Source organism: Mustela nivalis (assembly GCF_964662115.1).
Source record: "Mustela nivalis genome assembly, chromosome: 1".
NCBI lineage: Eukaryota > Metazoa > Chordata > Mammalia > Carnivora > Mustelidae > Mustela > Mustela nivalis.
In genome coordinates this window covers 190,661,974-190,688,762 of record NC_139020.1, presented here as the reverse complement: position 1 = coordinate 190,688,762, position 26,789 = coordinate 190,661,974, and the positions used below count along the sequence as shown (strand labels likewise).

Genomic DNA, 26,789 nt, shown 5'->3' with positions numbered 1-26,789 from the left:
ATTCTGGGTTTGTTTTTAAAACACAGTGGTCATTTAATTATGACCACAACACTGGACCTCCTGGAAGTTTAATATAACCTAGCTGAAACCCACAGAACTACACATACTACATCATGTATTAGTTTTATCCAACAAGGAAGGATACCTTTCTCATTCAGACAGAAGAAGGGAGAATTCATCCAGTGGGCTACAATGTTGCATTTACATCAAGTGACCCATGCTAAACACACACTTTACCCCAGTAACCTACATGACAATCATCAACTACTTAATTCCAATTTCCTTTCACTTGTTCTGGCATTTCTTTTTTATTATTTATTTTATGATTCAAAAATATTTACCATTTTACCAGCATATAGTTGGTTTGGAAATAAGATTTCAATCCAGAAATGTATGTGAAGCTGTAAAAGCCAGTAAGAATTTGAAAGATGCCGGGCTCTTCAGCAGGGAGCCTGCTTCCCCCTCTCTCTGCCTCTCTGCCTACTTGTGATCTCTCTCTCTGTCAAATAAATAAAATCTTTAAAAGAAAAAAAAAAAAAGGAGGGCGCCTGGGTGGCTCAGTGGGTTAAAGCCGCTGCCTTTGGCTCAGGTCATGGTCTCGGGGTCCTGGGATCGAGTCCCACATCAGGCTCTCTGCTCAGCAGGGAGCCTGCTTCCCCCCCCCTCCCCTGCCTGCCTCTCCATCTATTTGTGATCTCTCTCTGTCAAATAAATAAATAAAATCTTAAAAAAAAAAAAAAGAATTTGAAAGATGTGTAAGATACATAAAATATTATTGACAAACTAAGTTAGTTACTCATAAGGTTACGAAGGTGAGTCCTTAATAATCTCAAAAATGTAGTTCATTAACTATATATACCGTTATTGCCTTATTAACAAAGAATTCATTACATGCAGCTCTCCATAGAAGTTTTGAAATATGTGGAGCTAAAACTAAATGTGCTTATTAACTCCTTGACGGAGGAGAGCAGCATATCCTTTGAGGTCTGCATTGTGCCATGCAAACAGCACTTCCATTTTTTTAACTAGCATTAGTTGTGAAACAAACACATGCATACATGCTTTTTGGGCAGTTCATTTTATTACAGCTTTTTACTCTTGATGTGAGTTTAGAAATGTACAGTGTCAAGTTCTATTTTATTAAAGGAAACTAAAATTCTGAAGCTACTCCTCACTCTGTTATACACGATAGCAACCCATACCTTATTTTCCAATTTAAACAATTAGTTAACTCACCGAGACCTGGATTATTGTTTACAAAAATGCAATATATGCAAATTACTGTGCTAAATAAGAAAATCCATTTCAAATATCTTCTAGACTCAAAAAGAACACACACATTACATATTTTTATCATTTTATTAGGAATAATTCCAAATGGGTTATGAAGAAAACTTACTGAGTTTGATAAGTTTTTCAAAAACTCTTAATGAAGATGTGTTCACCGATAAACAATAAACATCAGCAGAACTATCATATACTGGGCAAAGAGTCAGGCTGATACCAAAAAGCAACATGCAACATAAAAAAGATACAATATAAAGGAAGACAATCTGCTGGGTATTAAAAATCATCTCAATATGAACTCTTTGCAACCAGCACTGAACTAATTAGCTATCAAATCCAAACCACACTAAGGTAAGCTTGGCTGATGAAAGCCAGGTTCAATAAGGGGGGAAAAATAGAAGTTCCTCAGTGCAAGAGATCTGAATAGTGTTTTGGAGCATTTCCCTGGCTGGTACAAGCAGTATTAGAAAAACTTTTTGGCAAGGGAGAAAAATAAATACAAATGGAATGCTACATTTTTTTAAATCAGCAGACCGCCCCAGGAATGATAAAGGTATCAGTAAAGTAGCAAGGGGAAAACTTTAAAACATTATTTCGTGTGGGCTCAAAAAACATTCAAAACGGATTTATTTAAAGGTGTCACAATAGCTATGTCCAGGCATTTAGGCTTAAGGGAATTAAAATTAAAAGAGGACACTTTTTTCCCAAGTTAAGGAGAATTTCTTTAAAACCAAGCATATTGCTAAATAGCAATATTACACTTGGTAAACAATAATTGGCAACAAAATAAGTTTTAACGCTGTAATATTCTGCCCAAACCAGTCCCAGATACTGTTTAATAACCAAGATGCAAACTAATTTTGTTGTAACAAGCCTAGACCAATTCTATCAAATGTGTCCTTGGTTAGATCCAGTTTCATTTAACGTTTTGAAAGCTCGTTTGACAGCCAGTCAAGTCCCTCATACAGACCAGTTCCTTGTGTAGCACAAGTGGCTTGAACATACCACTGTAAAGAAAGAACAAGAAAATACTTGATTAACAGAACACTATATATAACCAGTCTTTAAAATTTCTTAATCAGAACATTAAGTATTTCTGCCCAACTGTGCAAGCACAATATTTAGTCAGCAGTTACCATACATGTACAGGAAAAGGGAAACAAAAAACTAATATATAAAACTATAGAAATAAAGAAGTAAATACAGAGGGCGCCCGGGTGGCTCAGTGGGTTAAAGCCTCTGCCTTCGGCTCAGGTCATGATCCCAGGGTCCTGGGATCGAGCCCCACATCAGGCTCTCTACTTGGTGGGGAGCCTGCTTCCCCCTCTCTCTGTCTCTGCCTACCTCTCTGCCTACTTGTGATTTCTGTCAGATAAATAAACGTAAAAAAAAAAAAAGGGAAGTAAATACAGTTTACATCTCACCATGACTTTTGTATTTAATCTCAGTAACTATATAGAACTATATATACAGAACTACAGTGTTCTCATACACACTTCTCACAAAACTCCTGTCTCAATTAAAGCTACTCCTACCTATTCATTAGATTTTATCAACAATCCACTCCTTAATCTGAAAAGAACGTTCATAGGAAGATTAGTAAGTACTTAAGGGGACCCATCAGGTCCTTCTGACCCTCTTTTGTTTCCCATAAAACTACATTGGGAGTACAGGAGGCAAAATTTTAAAAAAGAATAGGCACTGTTGATACTGGAGGCAAGCTTTTCAAATAATTTCACTATCTTTAGTCTTTGCATTCCAAAAAGTTTCACTTTTTGGTGGTAACAGAAAGTGTATGAAATGCCATGAAATGTTAACAAAGAGCAAGGAAAAGACCTAGAAAACAATTTAATTTCCTTTAAGCAATAGTTTATTTTTATTACTTTTCTTTACTGAACCATTTTATTCTGCCTTACAATAAAGACCTTACTTTACTATCACAAGGGCAATGCAAGTATACCATTCTGGCAATAATTATTTGAATAACACCCCAGTAACCTAGAAGGCTGGTAAAAGGTACAAATTCTTATCTTCACAGCCCTGAAAACTGGTACCATTTACAGTTTATCTTGTTTAAATCAGTCTGGTACATCTCAAACAGCCTATACAGATACTCCCACAGCACAATATCTGCCTTGTTGACAACTTAGTGAAAAACCTCTGTAAAGCACAAGTCACATTAAAGTTTGTGATATCATATTTACATATAAAACAGTAGATTGTATTTTGCCGGTATTTAAATCACTGATCTAAAACAAGCTACTGGAGAACAAGTATAGTATTTTTTTTTATTATTTTCTTAAAAGATTTCATGTTATTTATTTGACAGAGAGAGATCACAAGTAGGCAGAGAGGCAGGCAGAGAGAGAGGAGGAAGCAGGCTCCCTGCTCAGCAGAGAGCCCAATGCGGGGCTCCATCCCAGGACCCTGGGATCATGACTTGAGCCAAACCGAAGGCAGAGGTTTTAACCCACTGAGCCACCTAGGAGTGCCATGATGTTTCTTTTAATTTTAAATTCAAAACTTGTTTAATGTCATAACTATAGTTCACAAGCTTTGGATGTTAAAAGGCAAACAGTATAAAACAAGATTATCTAAAATATGGCTTCACTATGCAGCAATCAAAAGAAATGAAATCTTGGGGCACCTGGGTGGCTCAGTGGGTTAAAGCGTCTGCCTTCAACTCAGGTCATGATCTCAGGGTCCTGGGATCGAGCCCCAAATCGGGCTCTCTGCTCGGCAGGGAGCCTGCTTCCTCCTCTCTCTCTGCCTGCCTCTCTGCCTACTTGTGATCTCTGTCAAATAAATAAATAAATAAAATCTTAAAAAAAAAAAAAAAAGAAAAGAAATGAAATCTTGCCTTTTGCAGCGACATGAATGGAACTAGAGGATATTATGCTGGGCGAAATAAGTCAATTGTGAAATAAGTCGATCAGAGAAAGACAATTATCATATGATCTCCCTGATATGAAGAATCTGAGAGCCAACGCGTGAGGGTTGGGGGTACAGAAGGAAAAAATGAAACAAGATGGGATCAGGCGGGAGACAAACCATAAGAGACTCTTAAAACTCACAAAACAAACTGAGGGTTGCTGGGGAGAAGTGGGTAGGGAGAGGGTGGCTGGATTATGGACACTGGGGAGGGTATGTGCTCATGTTGAGTGCTGTGAAGTGTGTAAACCTGGCGATTCACAAACCTGTACCCCTGGGGCTAATAATACATTATATGTTAATAAAAAATAAAAAATTTAAAATACGGCTGCAAAAATATTGCAGTTTTAGTAAGAAAACCAAATTACAAAATACTTGCTGCAGAGCTCTTTGAAAGATATAAAATTAAAACAAATAATATCAATAATCTTTAGATGGGGTGCCTGGGTGTCTCAGTGGGCTAAGCTTCTGCCTTTGGCTTAGGTCATGGTCTCAGGGTCCTGGGATCAAGCCCCGTGTGAGGCTCTCTGCTCAGCGGGGAGTCTGCTTCCCCCTCTCTCTCTGCCTGCCTCTCTGCCTACTTGTGATCTGTCAAATAAATAAATAAAATCTTTAAAAAAGAAATTACATCTTTATTGATACTAAATGTTTTAAAGATAAAGTTAACAAAAATCCAATGAAATAAAGGTATTTAAACATTTGGCTCCTTAAAAGATAAATATTAAAAGTTTAAAAATGGAGGAGCCCCTGGGTGGCCCTCCAGTTAAGTGTCTGAATCCTGATTTTGGCTGAGGTCATGATCTCAGGGTCATGAGATGTAGGCCCATGTTGGGCTCCTGCACTGGCCGTGGAGCCTCTCTCTCTCTCTACTCCTCTCTTGGCGAGGGCGGGGAGTGGGGGTCAAGGGAGATATTAACATAGTTTAAAAACTGAACACACATTTTTTTTTATAATTTTTTTCAAAGATTTTATTTATTTATTTGACAGAGAGAAATCAGAAGTAGATGGAGAGGCAGACAGAGAGAGAGAAGAGAGGGAAGCAGGCTCCCTTGCCAAGCAGAGAGCCCGAAGCGGGACTCGATCCCAGGACCCTGAGATCATGACCTGAGCCGAAGGCAGCGGCTTAACCCACTGAGCCACCCAGGCGCCCCCTGAACACACATTTATAAAAAAGTCTGGAAGGGATCATGTTTGTAGTGTATTACTGCTTTTGTTTTTTAAATGGTATGTTTATTATCTGTCCAAAAGCGATAATTGCTTAATATGTATTGAAGTGAATACTTTCTTAAACAATTACATTAATTCTAAGTCAGGAGATTAACATGAACCTCCAAATACTTACTGTTCTGTTACGAAGAGACTGAAGACCTAATTTATCTGTCATTTCACTGATAGCCATAGCATTTGGCAAATCCTGTTTGTTCGCAAAAAGCAGCAACACTGCATCTCGCAACTCATCTTCCTGAAGCTGAAAATAAAAGCTAAGATGTTAACAACTAACAATCTGAACTCAATCACTGTGACAAAGTAGGTAAAACACTGTCTTCCTGTATATACCACTTATTCAACCTTGAACACATTATTAAACATCAATCTAATTTCACAACATAAAGTTCAGGCACACTTAAATCTCATATCCTTCAATTTTTAAAACCCAGGAAAAAAACTCATATGCCTTCAAGTAAAGCAAAACTATTTTTCAAGCCAATCATCCTGCACTCCATTAAAGTACATCATTCATTTGAGCTTTCATGATCACCCATTAATATTAATGTCAGGACTGGTAAGGACAAGAAACACATATGGAAATAAATATTTACAGCAGCATCTTATGGTACTCAGTAGTAGAGGACTCTTTTTGGACTTTTATTCCCTTCCAGCCAGCAGGGCTAGACAACAGGAGGACAACAGTACAATGACTAGGCATTAGCAGTATCGTGAAAAAAATTCAAGAATAATGTAAGAGTATAATAATAAATAATACAGGAGTAAACAGTAAGTAATAGAATAATAAAAGTAAATACAAGAGTAGACACTGGTAGGAATGAGTACTGACACCTGCCACACCACGGATGAGTGCTGAAAACTAATGCTAAGTGAAAAGTAACAAAAAATTTTTAAAAACCACATATTACATGATTCTATTTATATGAATGCCTAGAATAGGCATATGCATATAAAGTAAATGAGTGGTCATAAGCGCTGGGGGTTTGGGGTACACTGAAGGAAGAAATGGAGAATAAATACTAATAGTTCTAGGGAATTTCTTTATGGTCAATAAAAATGTTATAAAATCAGACTGTGGTTAATGTTTGCAAATTCTGTATACTAAAAACCAATAACTTACATATTTTAAATGAGTGACGTTTATGGTATATGAATTATACCTCCATAAAGCTGTTTACAAAAAGAGTATTAGGCGTGATATTTAACTCCTTGGACAAACTACCATGACTTAGTTATACATACACTGGCACAAACTGCAATACTGTCTTAAAAGCAACGAATGAGAATTAAGATTTCATTTCAGTAAATATTTTACAGTTATCCAAGTTTGAAACCATGACAAAGTACATCTCCAACAATTTTTACAATATAAATACAGCTGACCCTTGAACAACATGGGTATGAACTGTGTGGGTCAACTTCATACATGGTTGTTTTGCTGCACATTACTGTAAATGCATTTTCTCTTCCTTGTAATTTTCCTAATAACATTTTTTCCTTAGTTTACTTCATTAAAGAATACAATATAAAACACACATACCATTCAAAATTAAGTGTTAATCAAGTGTTATTGGTAAGGGCAAGAGTAAGCTATTAGTTTTTCTGTGTGAGATAAATCTAAAGTGATATATATTTTTGTAAAATACAAATGACAGTTGAAATAAAATCAAGGATGTGGATATCGTTTTCCAACTTTTCTAGTATTTTAGTTGACTCACAAATGCATAGAAGTATTCCAGATGAGAGGTGGGACTGCCAGGAATGCTGCAGAAAAATGTCCACATTCAGTGGAAAGCTGAATTAGATGTCTTTTGGAACCCTTCCAAGACTAAGATTTTCAGATTCTTTTCGAGTATGCCAGTCACTTTAATTATCATATTTAAAACAACAGATTCCATGTTGAAGTGTCAAGTCACAAAAAAACTGGAGTATTAGAATAGTTCCAAAGATACTAAAAAAAATTTTACTTGAAATCTTTTATTTAAATGATAAAGCAAAGACCAAAACAAAAAATGTCAAAACAGAATTCTTACTAGATCACAGTGAGATTCTTGTCAAGCTGGAGAACAGCTTCCTTAAATGCAAAATCCTCTGCCCAATTGCCTTTACTCCCTAAAATGAGGTTCTGGAACACATACTGAATAACTTTAGGAAATCTGTATCTCCATCTGCAGGTTTTATGGTATGGTCTTTATCTCATCGGAATTTTCCATATTGTCCAAATTCATCTTTCTGTTTGCTCTTTTCAGTCTGTATTCCTAAAACCTTGTCTAAACATTTGTTCTAAAACATTTCTAAAGCTTGTCTTAATTGTAATTTCTTCTTTCCAACATCAGTTTTTCCTCCAAATTCCAAGATTCCTGGTGTGATTTCATTATTAATTTAGCTTTAATACATGTTTCATGTTATCCATGAGCACACTTGGGGTTAATTTTCTCCAGGTTTTTTTTAAGTGCAGCTCAAAGTTGCATCCTATCTAATACAAGCCTTTTTCATTTCAAAAGCAATTTTTAACTCTTCGGGTTCCCTTTCCAGGTCTTCAATTTTAGCTTCAATTTGCTTATCTTGCACGATTTGTTCTAAAGCTTTTTCTTCATTTGCATCAACCACTGATTTATAGTCCAGGAGTTATTATTTTGCCTGTGCTCTCAGCCTGAGCAGCAGGGTGAAGTGGTCCTTGGGATGCACACCTGGACACCAGACCTGTGCTGGCCCACCCTCCCCACCTCCCACTCCAGAGTCAGAGGGCTTGGCAGCTGCTTACTTCTTGGGTTGCAGCCAATTCTGACTGGTGAGAAGAAAAGCCACCTAGGACAGAAAGGCATGGCCTCAGGAGGCAATATGCCCACCACTAAACTGTGGCCAGCAAAAGCAGTGAAGTTTTTCAGGACTCAAAAGTTATACATGGATTTTCAACTGTACACATGGTGGGCGGGGGCCATGAGCCGGCACTCCTAACCCCCAGGCTGTTCAAGGGTCAACTGTACATGAAAACAATCTGATACCCGGCAAAGCTAAAATACCATCATCAACCTAAATGCTACTACCATAGGTGGAATTCTTTATCATGGCTGCTACTATGAAATATTTCAGAGTATATATTATATAGGTACAGAATAGAGAAAACTGAACCCAGTGACCTTGGGAACAGATATCTAAACCAAAATTCCTAGATCACAAAAGTTCCAAACCTATAGATTTTTTATCTATTAAATAAAGCACTGGACTAATGGAGACATCCTCAACCAGAGACCTATCAACCCCTGGAGCATGGTAAAAACAAGCTGAGCCCTCTTCCCACCTTAATGAAGTAGCTACTCTTCTGTCTGTTTAAAAAGCTCTAGAGTATTTATGCGCATTCTTAAGAATCTGTGATGACTGTTCCTCAAGGTTCTTTCTAGCCCTGAAACAATTCATTTGTGTAATCTAATCACACTAAGATGTACCAACCACTAACACCACCATTGTCACCCTGAAAAACACATCTTGGAAATAACAAATTTAAAAAACTTTCTTACCATTTTCTGCAGCTCTTCAGCTCCTTCCTGAATTCTTTCACGATCATTACTATCTACCACAAAAATAAGACCCTGGGGAAAAATTGTTTTTATAAATAAATTGCAACAGTTAATCTTAAATTAACTAAATATTTACAGACAAAAGAACCATACTGAATTAAACATCAAGAAGCCAATGTCTCATTATTAAAAGAACAACAAAAAAGAACAGGGCCCTAAGTACTAAAAATAGATTTGAGCACTATTTGTGATTTTGACTTATGTTATTTAAAAAAAAAAAAAAACGTAGAGGTGCTTGGGTGGCTCAATCAGTTGAGGATCTGATTCTTGATTTTGGCTCAGGTCAGGATCTCAGGGTTGTGGGATCAAGCCTTGCATGTGGCGCCCCGCTCAGCACAAAGTCTGCTGGCAATTCTTTTCCTTTGTCTCCCTCTTGCCCCTCTCCCACTCACATGCACATGCTCTAAATAAAATCTTAAAAAAAAAACTTACTCTTAACCAACCGATCACTTTTCTCAACTACACTATGAATAAATTTTATCCCACTTCCCTTTCATGTTAAGTGCAGATTATAAGTAACAGAATGGTTCATTATGCGGGAACAAAAGGAAAAAGAACTAACGAAAGATCAGAGTGCCTAGGTGGCTCCGTAAGTTAAGCCTCTGACTTTGGCTCACTTCATGATCTCAGGGTCCTGGGATCAAGCCCCGCATCGGGGCTCTCTGCTCAGCAGGAAGCCTGCTTCCCCCTCTCCCTCTACCTGCCTCTCTGCCTAATTGTGATCTCTTTCCCTCTGTCAAATAAATGAATCTTTAAAGATTTTTTTTTTTATTTTATTTATTTGTCATAGAGAAGCTAGAGCAAGCACAGGCAGACAGAGTGGCAGGCAGAGGCAGAGAAGCAGGCTCCGTGCCAAGCAAGGAGCCCGATGTGGGACTCATCCAAGGACGCTGGGATCATGACCTGAGCTGAAGGCAGCCGCTTAACCAACTGAGCCACCCAGGCGTCCCAATAAATGAATCTTTAAAAAAAAAAAAAAAAACAACCACGAAAGATCCTAAAGATGCATGAATCTAATGACTTAATTAGCATATTCAGTAGAAGGCATGCACAAAGTGTTTCTTAAAAAAAGAGGGAGAAGGGGCACACAAAATGGTTTTTGTAGGCTTACTTATGGAAAAGTCGGCTCTGCTCCACAATATTATTGACTTGATCAAATGAGAAATTCTTTTCTATTTATTTTTTAAGTAAATTCTAGGCCCACTGTGGGGCTTTAACTCACGACCCTGAGATCAAGAGTCACACTCCACAGACTGAGTCAGTGAGGTGCTCCCCAATATGAAATTCTTAACAAAAAGAAAAGTAGTGGGGCGCCTGGGTGGCTCAGTGGGCTAAAGCCTTTGCTTTCGGCTCAGGTCATGATCCCAGGGTCCTGGGATCGAGCCCCACATCGGGCTCTCCGCATAGCGGGGAGCCTGCTTCCTCCTCTCTCTGCCTGCCTCTCTGCCTACTTGTGATCTCTGTCTGTCAAATAAATAAATAAAATCTTAAAAAAAAAAAAAAGTAGTAACCACTCCTACAGATATTCACAACTAGAGAGAGATTACCTTAATAGCTTTGTTAAAATCTATTCCTATTAATACTAAAGTGATTACTTTAAATTTTTTTAAGATTTTATTTATTTATTTGACAGAGATCACAAGTAGGCAGAGGCAGGCAGAAAGAGAGAGGAGGAAGCAGGCTCCGGGCAGAGCAGAGAGCCCGATGTGGGGCTTGATCCCAGGACCCTGGAATCATGACCTGAGCCGAAGGCAGAGGCTTTAACCCACTGAGCCACCTAGGCGCCCCTAAAGTGATTACTTTAAATATTCTCTCCACAACCCTGACCACTGAAGTGTTTTTTGATCATTTGTCACTTAATCACAAACGGTCTTATGCTTATTTATATAAATAACTAGATTAAATCCACCAAGAGCATAAAATCCATTTAGGACAAAGAGCTACTTAATTCTGTATTTATTTTATTTTTTTTTTTTAAACATTTTATTTATTTATTTCACAGACAGAGATCACAAGTAGGCAGAGAGGCAGGCAGAGAGAGAAGAGGAAGCAGGCTCCCTACAGAGCAGAGAGCCCGACATGGGACTCGATCCCAGGACGCTGGGATCATGACCTGAGCTGAAGACAGAGGCTTTTAACCACTGAGCCACCCAGGCGCCCCTTAATTCTGTATTTATACCTCAGTACCATTACAGTTCTGAGCTTGCCAGGGTACCTAATATTTATTCTAGGCTATGGTCATTAAAATGACGATGTCCTTTGGTCTACCAAATTTCAAACCCATTTCCTTTGTTTTTGCTGGAAACCATCATTTTAAACATCCTAATCTCTGAAAATACTTTTGGTGCTATGAGAGCCAGTACGGCATAATGGAAAGATATCCAAATTCAAATCTCAAGACTACTTATTACATAAATGACCTAATCCTGGAACATGCCTGCTCTTCTATAAAAATAAAAACACATCAGCCAACTTTATCAGCCTGTTAAACATAATCATACAGATATAAAAGAATCTAGTATTGCACTTGGCTTATCACAGGCATTTAGTAAATGTTGTCTCCCACTTTCCCTCCTAATTCCAAAAGCTACTGCTTTTTAAAGTCTATTCCTCTAGAAGAGGCAATGCCTCCAAAAGGCATCTAATTTTATTTGGACTACTAACTATCCATTTTTATTGTTTTAAAATGTAATTAATGCTATCGGTTCCAAAGTAACAATATTGAGAGAAAAAGTATTTCAGTAATAAATTCAAAGTTATTCACCTCCTGGGACAACCTAGAATCAAGAGTGTAGAAAAACTAGGATTCTAAAGTAAGTTCGGCTACAAATAAAAGACTACTTAAAAGACCAAGTACTTACTAATTTAGAAAAGCAAAATAATTGGAATTATCTAATGAGGGAAGAGGAATTTATTATAATAAACAGTGTGTCCTGGCTCTAGGAACATGATTAAACAGTATTCATTTCTTTTTAATTTTATAGCTAACAGAAATAATCAGGAATGTTAGAAAAGCTGGTGTAAGAGCTTAGCTGAGATTACATCAGGTAACATAAAACTTTCCCTGTAGACATGAGTTCTCTAGGAATAAGTACTTGGGACTTTTGATTATAAGATGATCCAAAGAGGCCAGGAATGGATCTAATCTCAAGAACTCAAAAGTAAATGGGGCAACTGGGTGGCTCAGTCAATTAAGTTGGACAACACTTAATTTTGGCTCAGATCATAGTCGCAGGGTTGGGAGATCAAGCCTTATGCTGGGCTCCATGGTGGGCATGGAGCTTACTCAAGATTCTCTCTCTCCAGCTCTCTCTTTACCCCTCCCCAATACATGCATCAGCGCACTCTCTCTCACTCACCTCTAAAAAGCAAAACAAAACAAAAACTCAAAAGTATATTACAAAGCATTCTAAACAAATGCAGGGTAAGATCAGGCTTACTCTTGGTCAACAATTACAAATTGAGGATTAGCAAAGTTTTACACTGTTCCTAACTCTACTTCAAAAACACTCTCTAGGGGCGCCTGGGTGGCTCAGTGGGTTAAAGCCTCTGCCTTCATCTCAGGTCATGATCTCAGGGTCCTGGGATGGAGCCCCGCATCAGGCTCTCTGCTTGGCAGGGAGCCTGCTTCCTCCTTTCTCTCTGCCTGCCTCTCTGCCTACTTGTGATCTCTGTCTGTCAAATAAATAAATAAAATATTAAAAAAAAAAAAAACCACTGTCTAAATGAAATGACGATTACTTACTTTATAATAATCTAAAATAATCTAAAAATCTACCAGAAAGAAACATCAATAAAACAATATTGGCCATACCCTAATAATTGAAGTTGGCTAATAGATACGTGGACGTTTATATGCTAGTCTCTCTACTTTTGTGTACCTTTGACAATTTCCATAATGAAATTTTTTGAAGCATGTGACTTGCATCAAAATAGCTTTTCCAGGGGCGCCTGGGTGGCTCAGTGGTTTAAGCCTCTGTCTTCAGCTCTGGTCATGATCTCAGGGTCCTGGGATCAAGCCCCACAATGGGCTCTCTGCTCAGCGCAGAGCCCACTCCCCCCCCCACCTCTCTCTCTGTCTGTCTCTCTGCCTACTTGTGATCTCTGTCAAATAAATAAAATCTTTAAAAAAAAAAAAAGCTTTTCCAGGTGCCTGGGTGGCTCAGTCATTAAGCATCTGCCTTCAGTTCGGGCCATGATTCCAGGGTCCTGGCACTGAGCCCCACATCAGGCTCCCTGCTCTGTGGGAGGCCTGCTTCTCCCTCTCCCACTCCCCCTGCTAGTGTTCCCTCTCTCACTTTGTCTTTCTTTGTCAAATAAATAAGTAAAATCTTTTAGAAAACAGATTTTCTAATCACACCTAATAAACAGAAATATTCTAATTTTTAAATAAAAAAGCATGCCATTTATTTAACAGGACACACTACTTAAACCTGGTAACCAGTTCCAGCCAGCTCACCTAGGGTATTCACTGCCACCTGGTGGCAATATACCTCACTTGCATACTGTTTTAAGAGTTGGAAGAACAAGAATGACTTCTGCGAATCTTAAACTTATGAAGTGCTTGTAACATCACACATTACTTAAAAACTGTATCATCAACTCCAATAGTAAACAAATACTGATGAGAAACCTCTCCCTGTTTACTACTCCTGGTAGTAAACACAACTGAGTTGGAAAGAGGTTAAAGAGAAATCTAGAATAAGAACCACCTCTCCAGGGGCGCCTGGGTGGCTCAGTGGGTTAAGCCGCTGCCTTCGGCTCAGGTCATGATCTCAGGGTCCTGGGATCGAGTCCCGCATCGGGCTCTCTGCTCAGCAGGGAGCCTGCTTCCTTCTCTCTCTCTCTGCCTGCCTCTCAGTGTACTTGTGATTTCTCTCTGTCAAATAAATAAATAAAATCTTTAAAAAAAAAAAAAAAAAGAACCACCTCTCCAGTCCTAGTAAGTCCTTCAAGCTTCAGCTGGTTCCTACATAAGAATTAGACTAGAGTAGTGAGTGGTTCTCAAGAGGGCCCAATTTTATCCCCAGAGCATAATTTGAATATATGGAGGTATTTTTGGTTACTGCAACTGGGTTGGTTGGGGTCTGCTACTGGCACCCAGTGAATAGAGGCCCGGGACGCTGCTAAACATTCCACAGTGCAGAGAACCTCCCCTCACCCCAAAAATGAACAGTTAACTCAGCCTGAAATGTCAACAATGCTGCTACTGAAATACCTTATACCAGAGCCTTGCTCTTCAAAGTAAGGTCCTAAACCAGCAGGACCACCACCCAAGAACCTGCTAGAAATGCAGAATCTCAGGCCTTACTCAGTCTGACCTTACTAAATTAATCTGTATTTAATATCCAAGTGATTCATATGCACATCAAAGTTGGAGATGCATTATTGATACCTAGTTTAAATCCCCTGAGATTCTAATTCAATTGGTATGGAGTTAATGATCAGCACTTTGGCTTTTTTTTTTTTTTTTAAAGCTCTCTGGTGATTCTAATGTGCAGCCAAATTTGAGAACTCCTGCTCACAGACTACTAGTATTTCTTCCCAATGCCACTATTATATATACTACATGATAATATAAAAATACCATACAAATCAATTAAATGAATCTACATAAATATGTATTTTTAAAGATTCATTTATTTATTTTAGAAAGAGAAAGAAAGAGTTAAATAAGCAGGAGGGGCAGGAGAATTAGAATCTCAAGCTGGTTCCACACTGAGTGCAGAGCCCAACGTGAAGGCTCTATTTCACAACCCTGAGATCGCAACTTGAGCTGAAACCAAGAGTCAGATGCATAACCGACTACACCACAAGGCACTCCAATATATTTTTTTCTTAGTCTATTTTAATAAGGTAAACACTTAACTGGGCTAAATGAAGGGCTATTAATTGCTTTTTATTCATTAAAAATTAAAATGACAAGAAAGTTACACAGAACGTTCTTTCTAGACTAAGAGCAAAACAAACAGAACTACTGAGGAGACACCTGGTTCAATCTTGAGAACCACCTCCACCTAATCTTCCAAATTATTGTTATGATGGCTATGTAACTCTTCCCCCTGGGTAATTTAGCCTTCAAAGGCATGAGTGAGAGTGTTCACTGAAGAATATGTAAGTGGTGATTAAGAAACCAACTCATATAAGAATGCCAACACCCAGCTAAATAGTAGTTATCAAAAGAAACTTTAAAGCATAAAACATATAAAGAAAAGTTATACAAACTGTACAACATTCCTTACCTGGGTGTTTTGGAAGTAATGCCTCCAGAGAGGCCTAATTTTATCTTGACCACCAACATCCCATACTGTGAAACAAATGTTCTTATATTCTACTGTTTCCACATTAAAACCTACAAAGAAATAAAGACAGTTGTGCAAAATGTGATTAGGAAAATAAAACCCCTTACTATGGAATTCTCTCAGAATTGCTTTTCAAAAATCTACTAGATAATCAATAAACTGAAAAAACCTAAGCCAGTTATAATGATATATGAGATAGTACACTTGTCCAAACCGATAGAAAGCATACCAAGAGTGAACCCTAAGGTAAACTATGGACTTTGGATGATTATGTCAATGCAGTTATCAATTGTAACAAATTGGTGAGGACGCTGATAAAGGGGGGAAGCTATATTTACACTGAGGTAAGTTTACGAGCAATCTCTGTACCTTCCTCTCAATTTTACTGTGAACATAAAGCTCTCCAAAATAATAAAGCCTTAAAAATTGTTTCAAAATTAAACCATCTTCTATTTCTTTTACAATATAGTATTATAATTAAAGTCATCTGTAAACTTTCTTACCAATGGTAGGAATGGTGGTGACTATCTCCCCTAACTTCAGTTTATACAGAATGGTCGTCTTGCCAGCAGCATCCAATCCAACTAGAAAAAGACATTAAAGATTTTAAATCTAGACCAAAAGAACACACACTATGAATTAATTTTACAACAAATTTCTAGTTTAAAAGCAAAAGTCAACTGCTCAAGGCCCAAATGAGTTAGAAATTACTTCGTTTCTGAATCCCAAGACAACACTTGCTGCAGAAAGCCTTTCCATTTTTCTTTCTAGACCTAGAGAGCCAGCATGTAGTAGTGAAAAGGAGAGAAGTATCTGACTGACTCAGGCTCTGGTCTCTAGATTTGCTTTGCCACAAAGCAGTTAAGTGTCTTTAAACCAGTCACTGTAGGAAACTGAGGCCAGAGGAATTAGCTGTAAAACAAGGAGACTGAATCATCTGACCTAAGATCTTTTCCAACTCAAGTCCTTATTAATTCTATGAACTACTATCATTTTTAAAAACCCATTACAAACTGAATCAGAGAACACATAAAAACAAGTGAACAAAAATTACCCAAAAATGTTGACTGTGTACTAGTATCCTTAAATGATAATAAAAGAAGATGAGGCCAGGGCGCCTGGGTGGCTCAGTGGGCTAAAGCCTCTGCCTTTGGCTCAGGTCATGATCTCAGGGTCCTGGGATCGAGCCCCACATCGGGCTCTCTGCTCAGCAGGGAGCCTGCTTCCTCCTCTGCCTGCCTCTCTGCCTACTTGTGATCTCTGTCAAATAAATAAAATCTTAAAAAAAAAAAAAAAAAAAAGAAGAAGATGAGGCCAATTTTACCCATATCTAAATTCATTCCTACATCAAATGCACAGAAATGAGAATAAAAGACTGGTTAATTTAGGTTATAAAAAAATGGCCTTACAGTCATCTCCAATATAATGAACGTCTAAATTCTTAAAAAACAATTCCTTTGAGGCAGATATAAGTAGGGAAGAATGTGCTTGTTTCTGAAGGAAAAAAAATCCATCCTGGATTAAGAGCGTATACCTCTTCATTACAGTGATAGTGATGAGCAAATTAAATACTCATTTTTTAAGTATGAATCTCTCAAAATCTATCTCAAAATCACGTTCTATATTGTCAAACCCTTTTAAATGAAGGTCAATATCTAATAACATCACTGAATGTATCATTGTTCCAAGGACATCACACATATGGCCATCTAGATTTATGCTATCACAGATTTTGAAATGAATTCAACTTCATTCATGATTTAAGCAAAGATGCTTTTTAAATATTTAAATCAAAGCATTACTTGACACATGAAGCAAACGCTGTTAAGTTAAAAAAAACACACACAGAAATCACCCCCCCTTACCTACTTTACCTTACTGCGAAAGTAAATTTAACTTTTATCAGTTCAATTGAGAACTAAAGGCTATAGGCAATTTCATACCCCTTCCACCCATATAACATTTTCTGCACTGTACCCTACAAAGGTCGCTTTAAGATTTCTCTGTACACTGAGGCAATTTATGTCTTTGTATCCTGTTTCTTTTAATCAAACTGTCTTCCCTACTCCATACTGAGATTTTCAGGTTTATTCTTTCCAAAACACTATAATACTTACTAGAGAGTGAGCAACTAAGCCCTCACTCATGGGCACAAGAAAAACCAACTGGCACCAGGAGGTGCTTTGTTTTTTGAGTACAGGACAATATAAATAAAAAATCAGAAAATCAAGCTCTAAAATACACCCAAAGAAACAAAAGTTAACTTTTTGTTAATTTTTGTTAAAAAATCTTTTTTTGAAGATTTAATTTATTTATTTTATTGACAGAGAGCAAGGGAACACAAGCAGGGGGAGCAACAGAGGGAGAGGAAGAAGCAGGCTCCCCACTCAGCAAGGAGCCCTATGTGAGTGAGACTCAATCCCAGGACCCTGTGATCATGACCTGAGCCAAAGGCAGACTCTACCAACTGAGCCACCCATACAATTTACGTTTTGAGAACTATAGCAAATGCTAATTCTCATTGGAAGTCCAACTAAACCCCATACCATCACTAAAACAATTTAAATCTAAAAATACTGACACGGAACAAAGAAACCCAAGACAAATATGATGATATATTTTAAGTTATAGAAAAGCACAGAGGGAACCCAATTTTTAACCAAACTGTTAACACCTGCTTGTGTGCATAACTAATATTCTACTTCTAAGTTAGAATTTTCTTCACACAAACATGTGTTACTTTCATTAAAAAAAAAAAAAATTCCAATATAACACATTTCCTTTATGAATATGTTGGCCTGGTTACATTTCCTGATGTATCTATTAGGAAGATGACTGCTTAAGAACCTTGAATATATTTTATACAATTATTTTTAATGAAAAAGGGGGGGAAGTGTTTACAAAATAATGCAACCGTAAGGCTTTTTAAGGAAGTTATTTTAAAAAATAAAAACTGTAAAATAACAGCTAAATAGCTCACAGCTACATATAAGATTCTAAAATTATGAAGGTATCTTTTGAGTTTCACAAAAAAGTGTTATATAAATGCAAACCACAAGTTTTTTAAAAAAAGGAATTTCTAGGGGCACCTAGCTGGCTCAGTCACTAAGGGTCTGCTTAGGCTCAGGTCATGATCCTGGTCATGGTCCTGGGATTGAGCCCTCACTGGGCTCCCTGTTCAGAGGGGAGCCTGCTTCCTCCTCTCTCAACTCCCCCTGCCTCTATTCCCTCTTTCACTGTCTCTCTCTCTGTGTCAAATAAGTAAATAAAATCTAAGAAGAAAAAAAAATTCTGGGCGCCTGGGTGGCTCAGTGGGTTAAGCCGCTGCCTTCGGCTCAGGTCATGATCTCAGGGTCCTGGGATGGAGTCCTGCATCGGGCTCTCTGCTCAGCGGGGAGCCTGCTTCCCTCTCTCTCTCTCTGCCTGCCTCTCCGACTACTTGTGATTTCTCTCTGTCAAATAAATAAATAAAATCTTTAAAAAAAAAAAAAGAAAGAAAGAAAGAAAAAAAAATTCTACTGTGAGATTAAAGATGCACAAATGAACGCATACCATCCTTAAAACTTATCATATAGAATTCTTTACTCAAAAACATGTTGGTCTAACAATTTTGTGCTACTTCAGTCATTTCTTAAGTACGTACTTCCTTAATGTTGCAATATTTGGCAATGAGTTTTCTCCACAAAATGAAACTATAACCAATTCTCACCTAGCCAAGATAAGACTAATCTGTACATTCCAGCAATGCTCTCCCCTCCCGTCCACCCCCATAAACAAGTCACTGTATTGAAAGATATACTGGAATTACTTGTTCTTCTTAACTGGACCTGTACTTTGACCAAAATATTAACAGCAATAAAACTACCCCAAAACTCTTAGCCAATCATTAAAAAGTATGTCTACTAAAGTGTGGCACCAAGAAATATTTATATTTTAAGTTAAAGACACTAGATTCCATGATCTCAAATTGAGAAAAAAAAAATGCAGAAAGGAGACAGGGATGAAAAAGTATTCTCAGATGGATAAAATTTCACACAGAGTATTTTTTCTTTCTCATGGTTTCCTTTATCTTTCAATTTTCCACAAGGAAGCTTAAAATACAACTTCGTAATTACTTAAAAATAATTTAAATTGAGTGCTTATTGTGTTCCAAGCATAACACTAAGTGACTCCATACATTTTTGTAACATAAACCTTACAATTACCCTCCATTTTTTCAAATGCAGCATCTGAGGTTCAGAAATGTCCCCAGAGTCACGGAAGTAGAAGAGGGATGCAAAACCCCAGGTCTTATGGAAAAATTAGATCCCTCAGACACACCTGAAGCAAATATAAAATGTAGCTGCTCTGGAAAACAGTTTTGTTAATTCCTTAAAGTGTTAAATATAGTTAACACAGAACCCAACAATTCTACTCCTAAGTATTTATTTACCCAAGACAATTAAAATTACATGCCCATACAAAAACTTGTTTCCAAATGTTCACAGCAGCATTACTTATAACAGTCAAAAGAGTGGAAACAATCAGATTTCCACCAAATGTGAATGCATAAACAAAATGTGGTATATCCATAGAAAGGAGTTACTTTTCAGCCTTAAAAAGGATATAATATGATATAATATGAACCTTTAAAACATGATATAATATGAACCGTTAAAACATTATGCTACAGTGAAAGAAGCTAGGCACTAAAGGACACATTGTATGATTACATTATGTGAACTATCCTGAACAGACAAACCCACAGAAACTAAAAGTAGATGAGTGGTTGCAGAAGAACTAGGGAAGAGGGGGAGCGGTAACCACCAATGGGTACAGAGTTTCTTTCAGGGCTGATGAAAATGTTCTAGAATTAAGACTGGTGATAGTGGGGGCACCTGGGTGACTCAGTTGGTTAAGTCTTCAACTCCTGATTTCAGCTCAGGTCATGAACTCACAGTGGTGGACTGGGCTTTTTGCTGGGCATGGAGCCTGCTTAAGATCTCTCTCCCTCTGCACACGCATGCACGCACACTCTTATGCGCTCTTTTTTTTTTTTAATTTATTTGACAGAGAGAAATCACAAGTAGGCAGAGAGGCAGGCAGAGAGAGAGGAAGGGAAGCAGGCCCCCTGCCGAGCAGAGAGCCCGATGTGGGACTCGATCCCAGGACCCTGGAATCATGACCTGAGCCGAAGGCAGCGGCTTAACCCACTGAGCCACCGAGGCGTCCCTCTTATGCGCTCTTTTTAAAAAAAGAAAAGACAGTGGCAATGATGACACAAGTTTGTGAATATAGCAAAACCACTAAACTGTATACTTTAAAGGGATAAATTTTATGTTATATGAATTATATCTCAATTTTTTTAAATTAAAAACAAAAACCAAAAAACCCCTAAATCTATACCAGAGCTCTCAAATGGTATTTATTTGCCTTTAGGTTTTTCCGGTGGACACACTGTATCTTAGTATTTTATCTAATTCTTCAGAAGTCTGACCATCAAATCTAAAAGTAAGGCTACCAGATGTACAGAAAAGTAATTATAAGCTTAGGTTTTACTTCTACCCAATAGATCAGAAATATCTGCACTTGGAGCAATGCGTTAATTAGCAGCAAATTACCAAAGTCTGAGAGCCATTTGCAATAATGCCAGAGGGTACAACTAAAAATGTACTTTTATCAACTTCTAGTGGCATCAAACTAAAGATTTTTGCCTTTTCTATTGTTTCTTTGTATCACATAACTAATCAGAGGTGCTTTTTTTTTAAAAGGCTGGCAATTATGTTTTCAACTAATGACCTGAGAAAATGCTCATAATAAGCTAAGTCAAAAAGAAAGAACATAAATTTCCTCTTAAAAGCCTGACAATAGGGGCGCCTGAGTGGCTCAGGGGGTTAAAGCCTCTGCCTTCAGCGCCGATCATGATCTCAGGGTCCTGGGATCGAGCCCAGCAACGGGCTCTCTGCTCTGCAGGGAGCCTGCGTGTCTCTCTCTCTCTCTCTGCCTGCCTCTCTGCCTACTTATGATCTCTGTGTATCAAATAAATAAATAAAATCTTAAAAACAAAAAAAAGCCTGACAATAACTATAATAAATGTTAACAATAGTATAATGGTGGAATTAGTTATTCTTTCCCATATTTTTAAAATTTCTTAAAAAGGAACATCTTGTTTTTAGAAGGGGAGTATTTTTTAGATTTTAAAAATTAAAAATAACGGAGGGCGCCTGGGTGGCTCAGTGGGTTAAGCCGCTGAGGTCATGTCATGATCTCAGGGTCCTGGGATCGAGTCTCGCATCGGGCTGTCTGCTCCGCATGGAGCCTGCTTCTCTCTCTCTCTCTCTCTCTCTCTCTCGGCCTACCTCTCCGTCTAATTGTGATCTCTGTCTGTCAAATAAATAAAAATCTTAAAAAAAAAATTTAATTAAAAATCACGGGTGCCTGGGTGGCTCAGTGGGTTAAGCTGCTGCTTTCGCCCCAGGTCATGATCTCAGAGTCCAGCCCTGGGCTCTCTGCTCAGCAGGGAGCCTGCTTCCTCCTCTCTCTCCCTCTCTGCCTACTTGTGATCTCTCTCTCTCTCTATCAAATAAATAAATAAATAAATATTTTTTAAAAGATTTAAAAATCACATAATAAATGTATTTACAAAATATGCCAGGGAGTGGCTCAGTTGGTTAAGCGACTGCCTTCAGCTCAGGTCATGATCCTGGAGTTCCAGGATCGAGTCCACATGGAGCACCCTGCTTGGCAGGGAGTCTGCTTCTCCCTTTGACACTCCCCCCTTCTCACGCTCGCTCGCTCCCTTGCTCACTCACTCACTCTCTCTCCTCCCTCTCTCTCATTCTCTCTCTCTCAAATAAATAAAATATTTAAAAATATATATATAGGGGCGCCTGGGTGGCTCAGTAGGTTAAAGCCTCTGCTTTCGGCTCAGGTCATGATCCCAGAGTCCTGAGATCGAGCCCCACATCGGGCTCTCTGCTCCGCAGGGAGCCTGCTTCCTCCTCTCTCTCTGCCTGTCTCTCTGCCTACTTGTGATCTCTGTCAAATAAATAAATAAAGATCTTAAAAAAAAAAAAATATATATATATATATATATACACACACACACTTGTGATCTCTGTCAAATAAATAAATAAAGGTCTTAAAAAAAAAAAAAAAATATATATATATATATATCGGGGCGCCTGGGTGGCTCAGTGGGTTAAGCCGCTGCCTTCAGCTCGGGTCATGATCTCAGGGTCCTGGGATCGAGCCCTACATCAGGCTCCCTGCTCAGTGTAGAGCTTACTTCTCTCTCCCCCTTCGCACTCTCTTGCTCTCTCTCAAATAAATAAAATCCTTAAAAAAAAAAAAAACATGCTAGGAAAAAGGCATGAAATCTCACTCTATAGCTTGAAGACTCACTTAAAATATTAGTAATATTTTTCAAATTGGCAAATAGAGGAACCTCTCCGGTCCCCACAAAACCGCAGTCACATATAAGACAATACAGAATTACACTGTTATTAGCAATCCTTTAAAAAGCAACATTTTCTCAGCTTTTCAATGGGAAAAAAAACTTACAAGTTCAAAGAGCTTAGTATTAATAATTCCTCTACAGAACACATTAGTGTTTTCCAACATAAACAAAACTTGGGGAGCCATTTCCCAAAATTACACAGATCAAGACACTGGAGATCAGTCTAAAAATAAGGTAATGCAGGGCTACATGAAATATCTAAAATGGGAAACTGTTCATCTTTGAATTTAGGCTCAATAGTATCGTTCAATAATATCATTCACCTGAGTGATTTCTCAAAAAAACCTAAACAGACAATTTCTGTTCATCTATACTTTAAGCAACATTACATTTAAAACACTGCATTGGTTTTTAATTAGTTAACTACAAGCTGTAACTTCAAACACCTTTTAAAATTATTTGAACTTCTGGGAGAACAAGTGTAGGAATAAAATGTTAACTTCACAGTACTTTGGCAAACTAGATTCATGTGCTAACTGCTATCTTTCAGTAACACTTAAAAAGGATAAAGACTGGGGACACCTGGGTGACTCAGTGAGTTAAACCTCTGCCTTTGGCTCAGGTCGAGATCTCAGGGTGCTGAGATCGAGCCCCACAAAGGGTTCTCTGCTTAACCGGGAGCCTGCTTCCCTCTCTCTCTCTCTCTGCCTGCCTCTCTACCTGCTTGTGATCTCTGTCAAATAAATAAATAATATCTTTAAAAAAAAAAAAAGGGGATAAAGTCTGAAAAAGTCACTGACTCAAGAAGGTATGAATTTTATGTAAGCCTAATAAAAAGTGCACTTATCTGTCAGAGAACATTAATATGAGAAAAGCAATCATTAACTCAATTCTAAACTTGAACACAAGCAGAGAGAGACCTTGAGAGTGATTATTTATGCATTCACTTCACAAAGTTGGACAAAAAAAAAATCAATTATCAAACTTCCATTTCACCTCTTTCCCTACCCATGCAATATCCTCCCCTAAGGTTATGCTTCATTTGATGAGTAAACTTGACTTTATAACTTTAGTGTTTTTAATCAAGGAAACCTAATCACCCCAAAATTAAAGAGCAAAACAAGAATAGGAAACCAGAGTAATAAGATATTTAATATAAAAAAAAGTAATTCCAAATCATGACTTCTATCTCTTGCATAAACACACAAAATTAAATGCTTTTCCATTTTCTTTCAACCGTTATTTTTTGGGGATAAGGGGAGAAATGCTCCCCTAATACAGTAAATTCAGTAAAGTGCTTATAGCATAACTCTACCTTTCTTCTCCCTCTGAAACTTTAAGCCATCACCAAAGACTTATAGTACAAAACACAGCAATTCATTTACAATAAATATTAAGTAAAAAGACATACATAGTACATTTCCAGGAACACAACTAGTTCCTGGAAACCAGGTACTAGTTAATTTCTTTAAGGAACAGCCTGGAAATTCATTTATCACAGTCCAAAGTCCTCCCAATGACTTCAGATCCTTTTCAGACTGTCAACTTTCAGCCACCTTAAGAACTTAATATGCTTGCCCTCCTTTAAAAATTGTCTCTATAAATGAAATCTAAAAAAGTTTTAAAGAGAAAAAATTTTGATTTATCTTTATGAAAGAATTAACTATTCCATGAATTGTAAAGAAGACAGAAATAACAGAAAAGAACTAAATGTGTAATCTTCATACACCTCGAATTACTACTGAGTCTAGCTTTGGAAAACTTTCAAAGAACTGAAGTAGAACTAGAACTAGAAAACTAGAAAATACAACTTTTCCTCCCCACTCTACAAAAACAAGCTTCTGAATAACCAAGTTTCAACATTTAAATTAGAGGAGCTCCTTTTCGCATTACTGAGGTCCACAGAGCTTAGCTGTGATGTAGAGACGACTCACAGTAATATGGGGGAGGGACTGCTTTACATCACCCAAGTGACAAGCCCCTTCTCCCTCAGCTGAAAAACCAACCAACCAAACAAAAAACTGGCGTAGAAAAGTAGCTTTTAAAAGCTTATTTTCCACAAGAATCTTTTTTAAAACCCTTTGTAATTATTACTGAACAAGGCTATCCTAAAATTAAGGGTCCCGAAGTTCAGTTACTAGGAATTTGTTATCGGCTTAAAAAATTAAAAGTGTTTTTGTTAAACCTTAACCAGCTAGATAAAAATCAGTTTGAAAACCAAAGACAGTAAACCAAACGTACTTAGTTTTTTGAGAGTGGCCAAAAAGTGACTGAAGATAAACTCAGTTTTCAGGAACAGTAATAAGGAAAAGAACACGAAGTGGAATCCAGCGCAAAGTAAGTTGGGAGAAGTGAGCGCTGAGGACTCCGGACTCTTCTGAAACCGAGGGTGCTCCCTTGCCACCGCTCTGGGCCTGGTCACTTCCTGCCTCGGGCGGCTCCGGGCTCCCGGCGACCGCTCGCTCCACATACCACTGGAGTGTGCAGAGTGTGTACACGGAGCAGAAAGGGGGAGGAGGAAGGCTGGAGCAGTTCTGCCTGCGTCCTGACCGCTGCCCACACCGGAGAAGCAGGAGCCAGACCGCACTCTCAGAATGGGCCCCGCCAGTGTCTTCCGGGCTCAGCGAGATCAGAAGAGTTCGCTTCCCCCACATCTCCGCCCAATCCTGTCTGATTTCAGTAACATCAAGGAGAGAAAGCCAAAGCCAGAGGAAGAAACCTTGTCCCGCGGCCCTGCCCGGCTTCTTAGACAGATCTGGGGCGACCGCCCACCTTTCGTCCCATTGTTCCCCCTTAAGAATTCCTCCTGACCCCGAGCCGCCGCCCCTCCCCCCACCACAGCGGGCGGGGGGTCAAACAGGCCCCGAGGCCGCCCCAAGCACTGAGACCCCGCCTGCCCTCAAGCTGTCGGGCCGTCACTCACCCATCAAAATGCGCATCTGCTTCTTGCCGAAGAGGCGGGAGAAAAGGGAGGAGATAGTGAGGCCCATGGCAGTAGTGGCACTTGCGATGGGCAGGAGCAGAAGGGGGTTTGGGGCGTCCCCGGGCCTTCTCCTTTTACGCTCCCAACAAACTGAGCGAAGGAAGAGGAGCTGAGGGAGAAAGAGGACGGCAGAGACGGCTCGCTAGCCGGCGTGTCGGGCGAAGCTCCAGAACGCGAACTAACGGGGCGAGGACCTGCACGACGACTGGCGCGGCAGCTCCGGGTCTGGCGTTTTAGGCTTCTGCTATGCCACGTCACGCGGTAGCAGCGGCGACTCCAGCAGCTGCCCGGCCCCTCCAACGCGGACAGAATCGCGTCACCGCGGCCCCAACCCCCTGCGCTTCCGGTGCTGGCCGAACCACTGCGCCTGCGCACGAAAGGGATAGGCCAGTTCCGCCGACGTGATCCTCCTGCCGCCGTCTCCTCCCGGACGTGGACCAGCGCGGCGAAGTCAACTAGCACATGCGTACTGAGAGACGGTCGAAGTCCCACAATGCTTCGATGGGTCACGTCCAATCAGATTATAGGCGAAACGCTTCCGTCCGGATAAATATATCCTGGAGGTTGTAGTCCTTACTTCCGGAAAGGCGCTCTATGCATTGTGGGTTAGGAAGTGAAGCCCGGTTCCTCCTGCCCTTTGAGCGTCCTGCTCTTAAATGCTATGCGCGCTGGGGATTCCCCGGTCCACTACGGTACACGTTTCCTGCGCGGCAGCAAACACTTGGCCTAGTGGAGAGGTGAAGATGGGCCTTGCTTTCCCAGGAGATAAGTGGTTAAAAGTTGTGCTGACATAGAGGCTGTGGCCTAGGCGCGTTGAGCCGTCCATTCCGGGTCATACTGAATATCCCTAATCCTGTGTCAAAACAAGAGAGCTCCGGGGCGCCTGGGTGGCTCAGTGGGTTAAGCCGCTGCCTTCGGCTCAGGTCATGATCTCAGGGTCCTGGGATCGAGTTCCACATCAGGCTCTCTGCTCGGCAGGGAGCCTGCTTCCTCCTCTCTCTCTCTGGCTACCTCTCCGTCTACTTGTGATTTCTCTCTGTCAA

At 39.2% G+C, this 26,789-nt stretch overlaps 1 protein-coding gene and 1 pseudogene across 2 annotated transcripts; both read right to left on the bottom strand.

Annotated features, from left to right (window-relative positions):
• Positions 1 to 1,345: 1,345 nt before the first annotated feature.
• ARF4 (ARF GTPase 4) lies at positions 1,346 to 26,205 on the bottom strand. The gene is made up of 6 exons (XM_082739717.1): positions 25,687 to 26,205; positions 15,829 to 15,909; positions 15,266 to 15,375; positions 8,964 to 9,035; positions 5,561 to 5,686; positions 1,346 to 2,294 (listed from the first exon to the last, which is right to left on the bottom strand). The coding sequence occupies exons 1-6, from the start codon at positions 25,751 to 25,753 to the stop codon at positions 2,208 to 2,210; spliced, it is 543 nt and encodes a 180-aa protein (XP_082595843.1). The 5' UTR covers positions 25,754 to 26,205; the 3' UTR covers positions 1,346 to 2,207.
• On the bottom strand, positions 5,636 to 8,910 carry LOC309842385 (centromere protein H pseudogene; annotated as a pseudogene). Its single transcript has 2 exons — positions 8,892 to 8,910; positions 5,636 to 8,201 (listed from the first exon to the last, which is right to left on the bottom strand). The product of its transcript is annotated as a centromere protein H pseudogene (transcript).
• Positions 26,206 to 26,789: the final 584 nt, after the last annotated feature.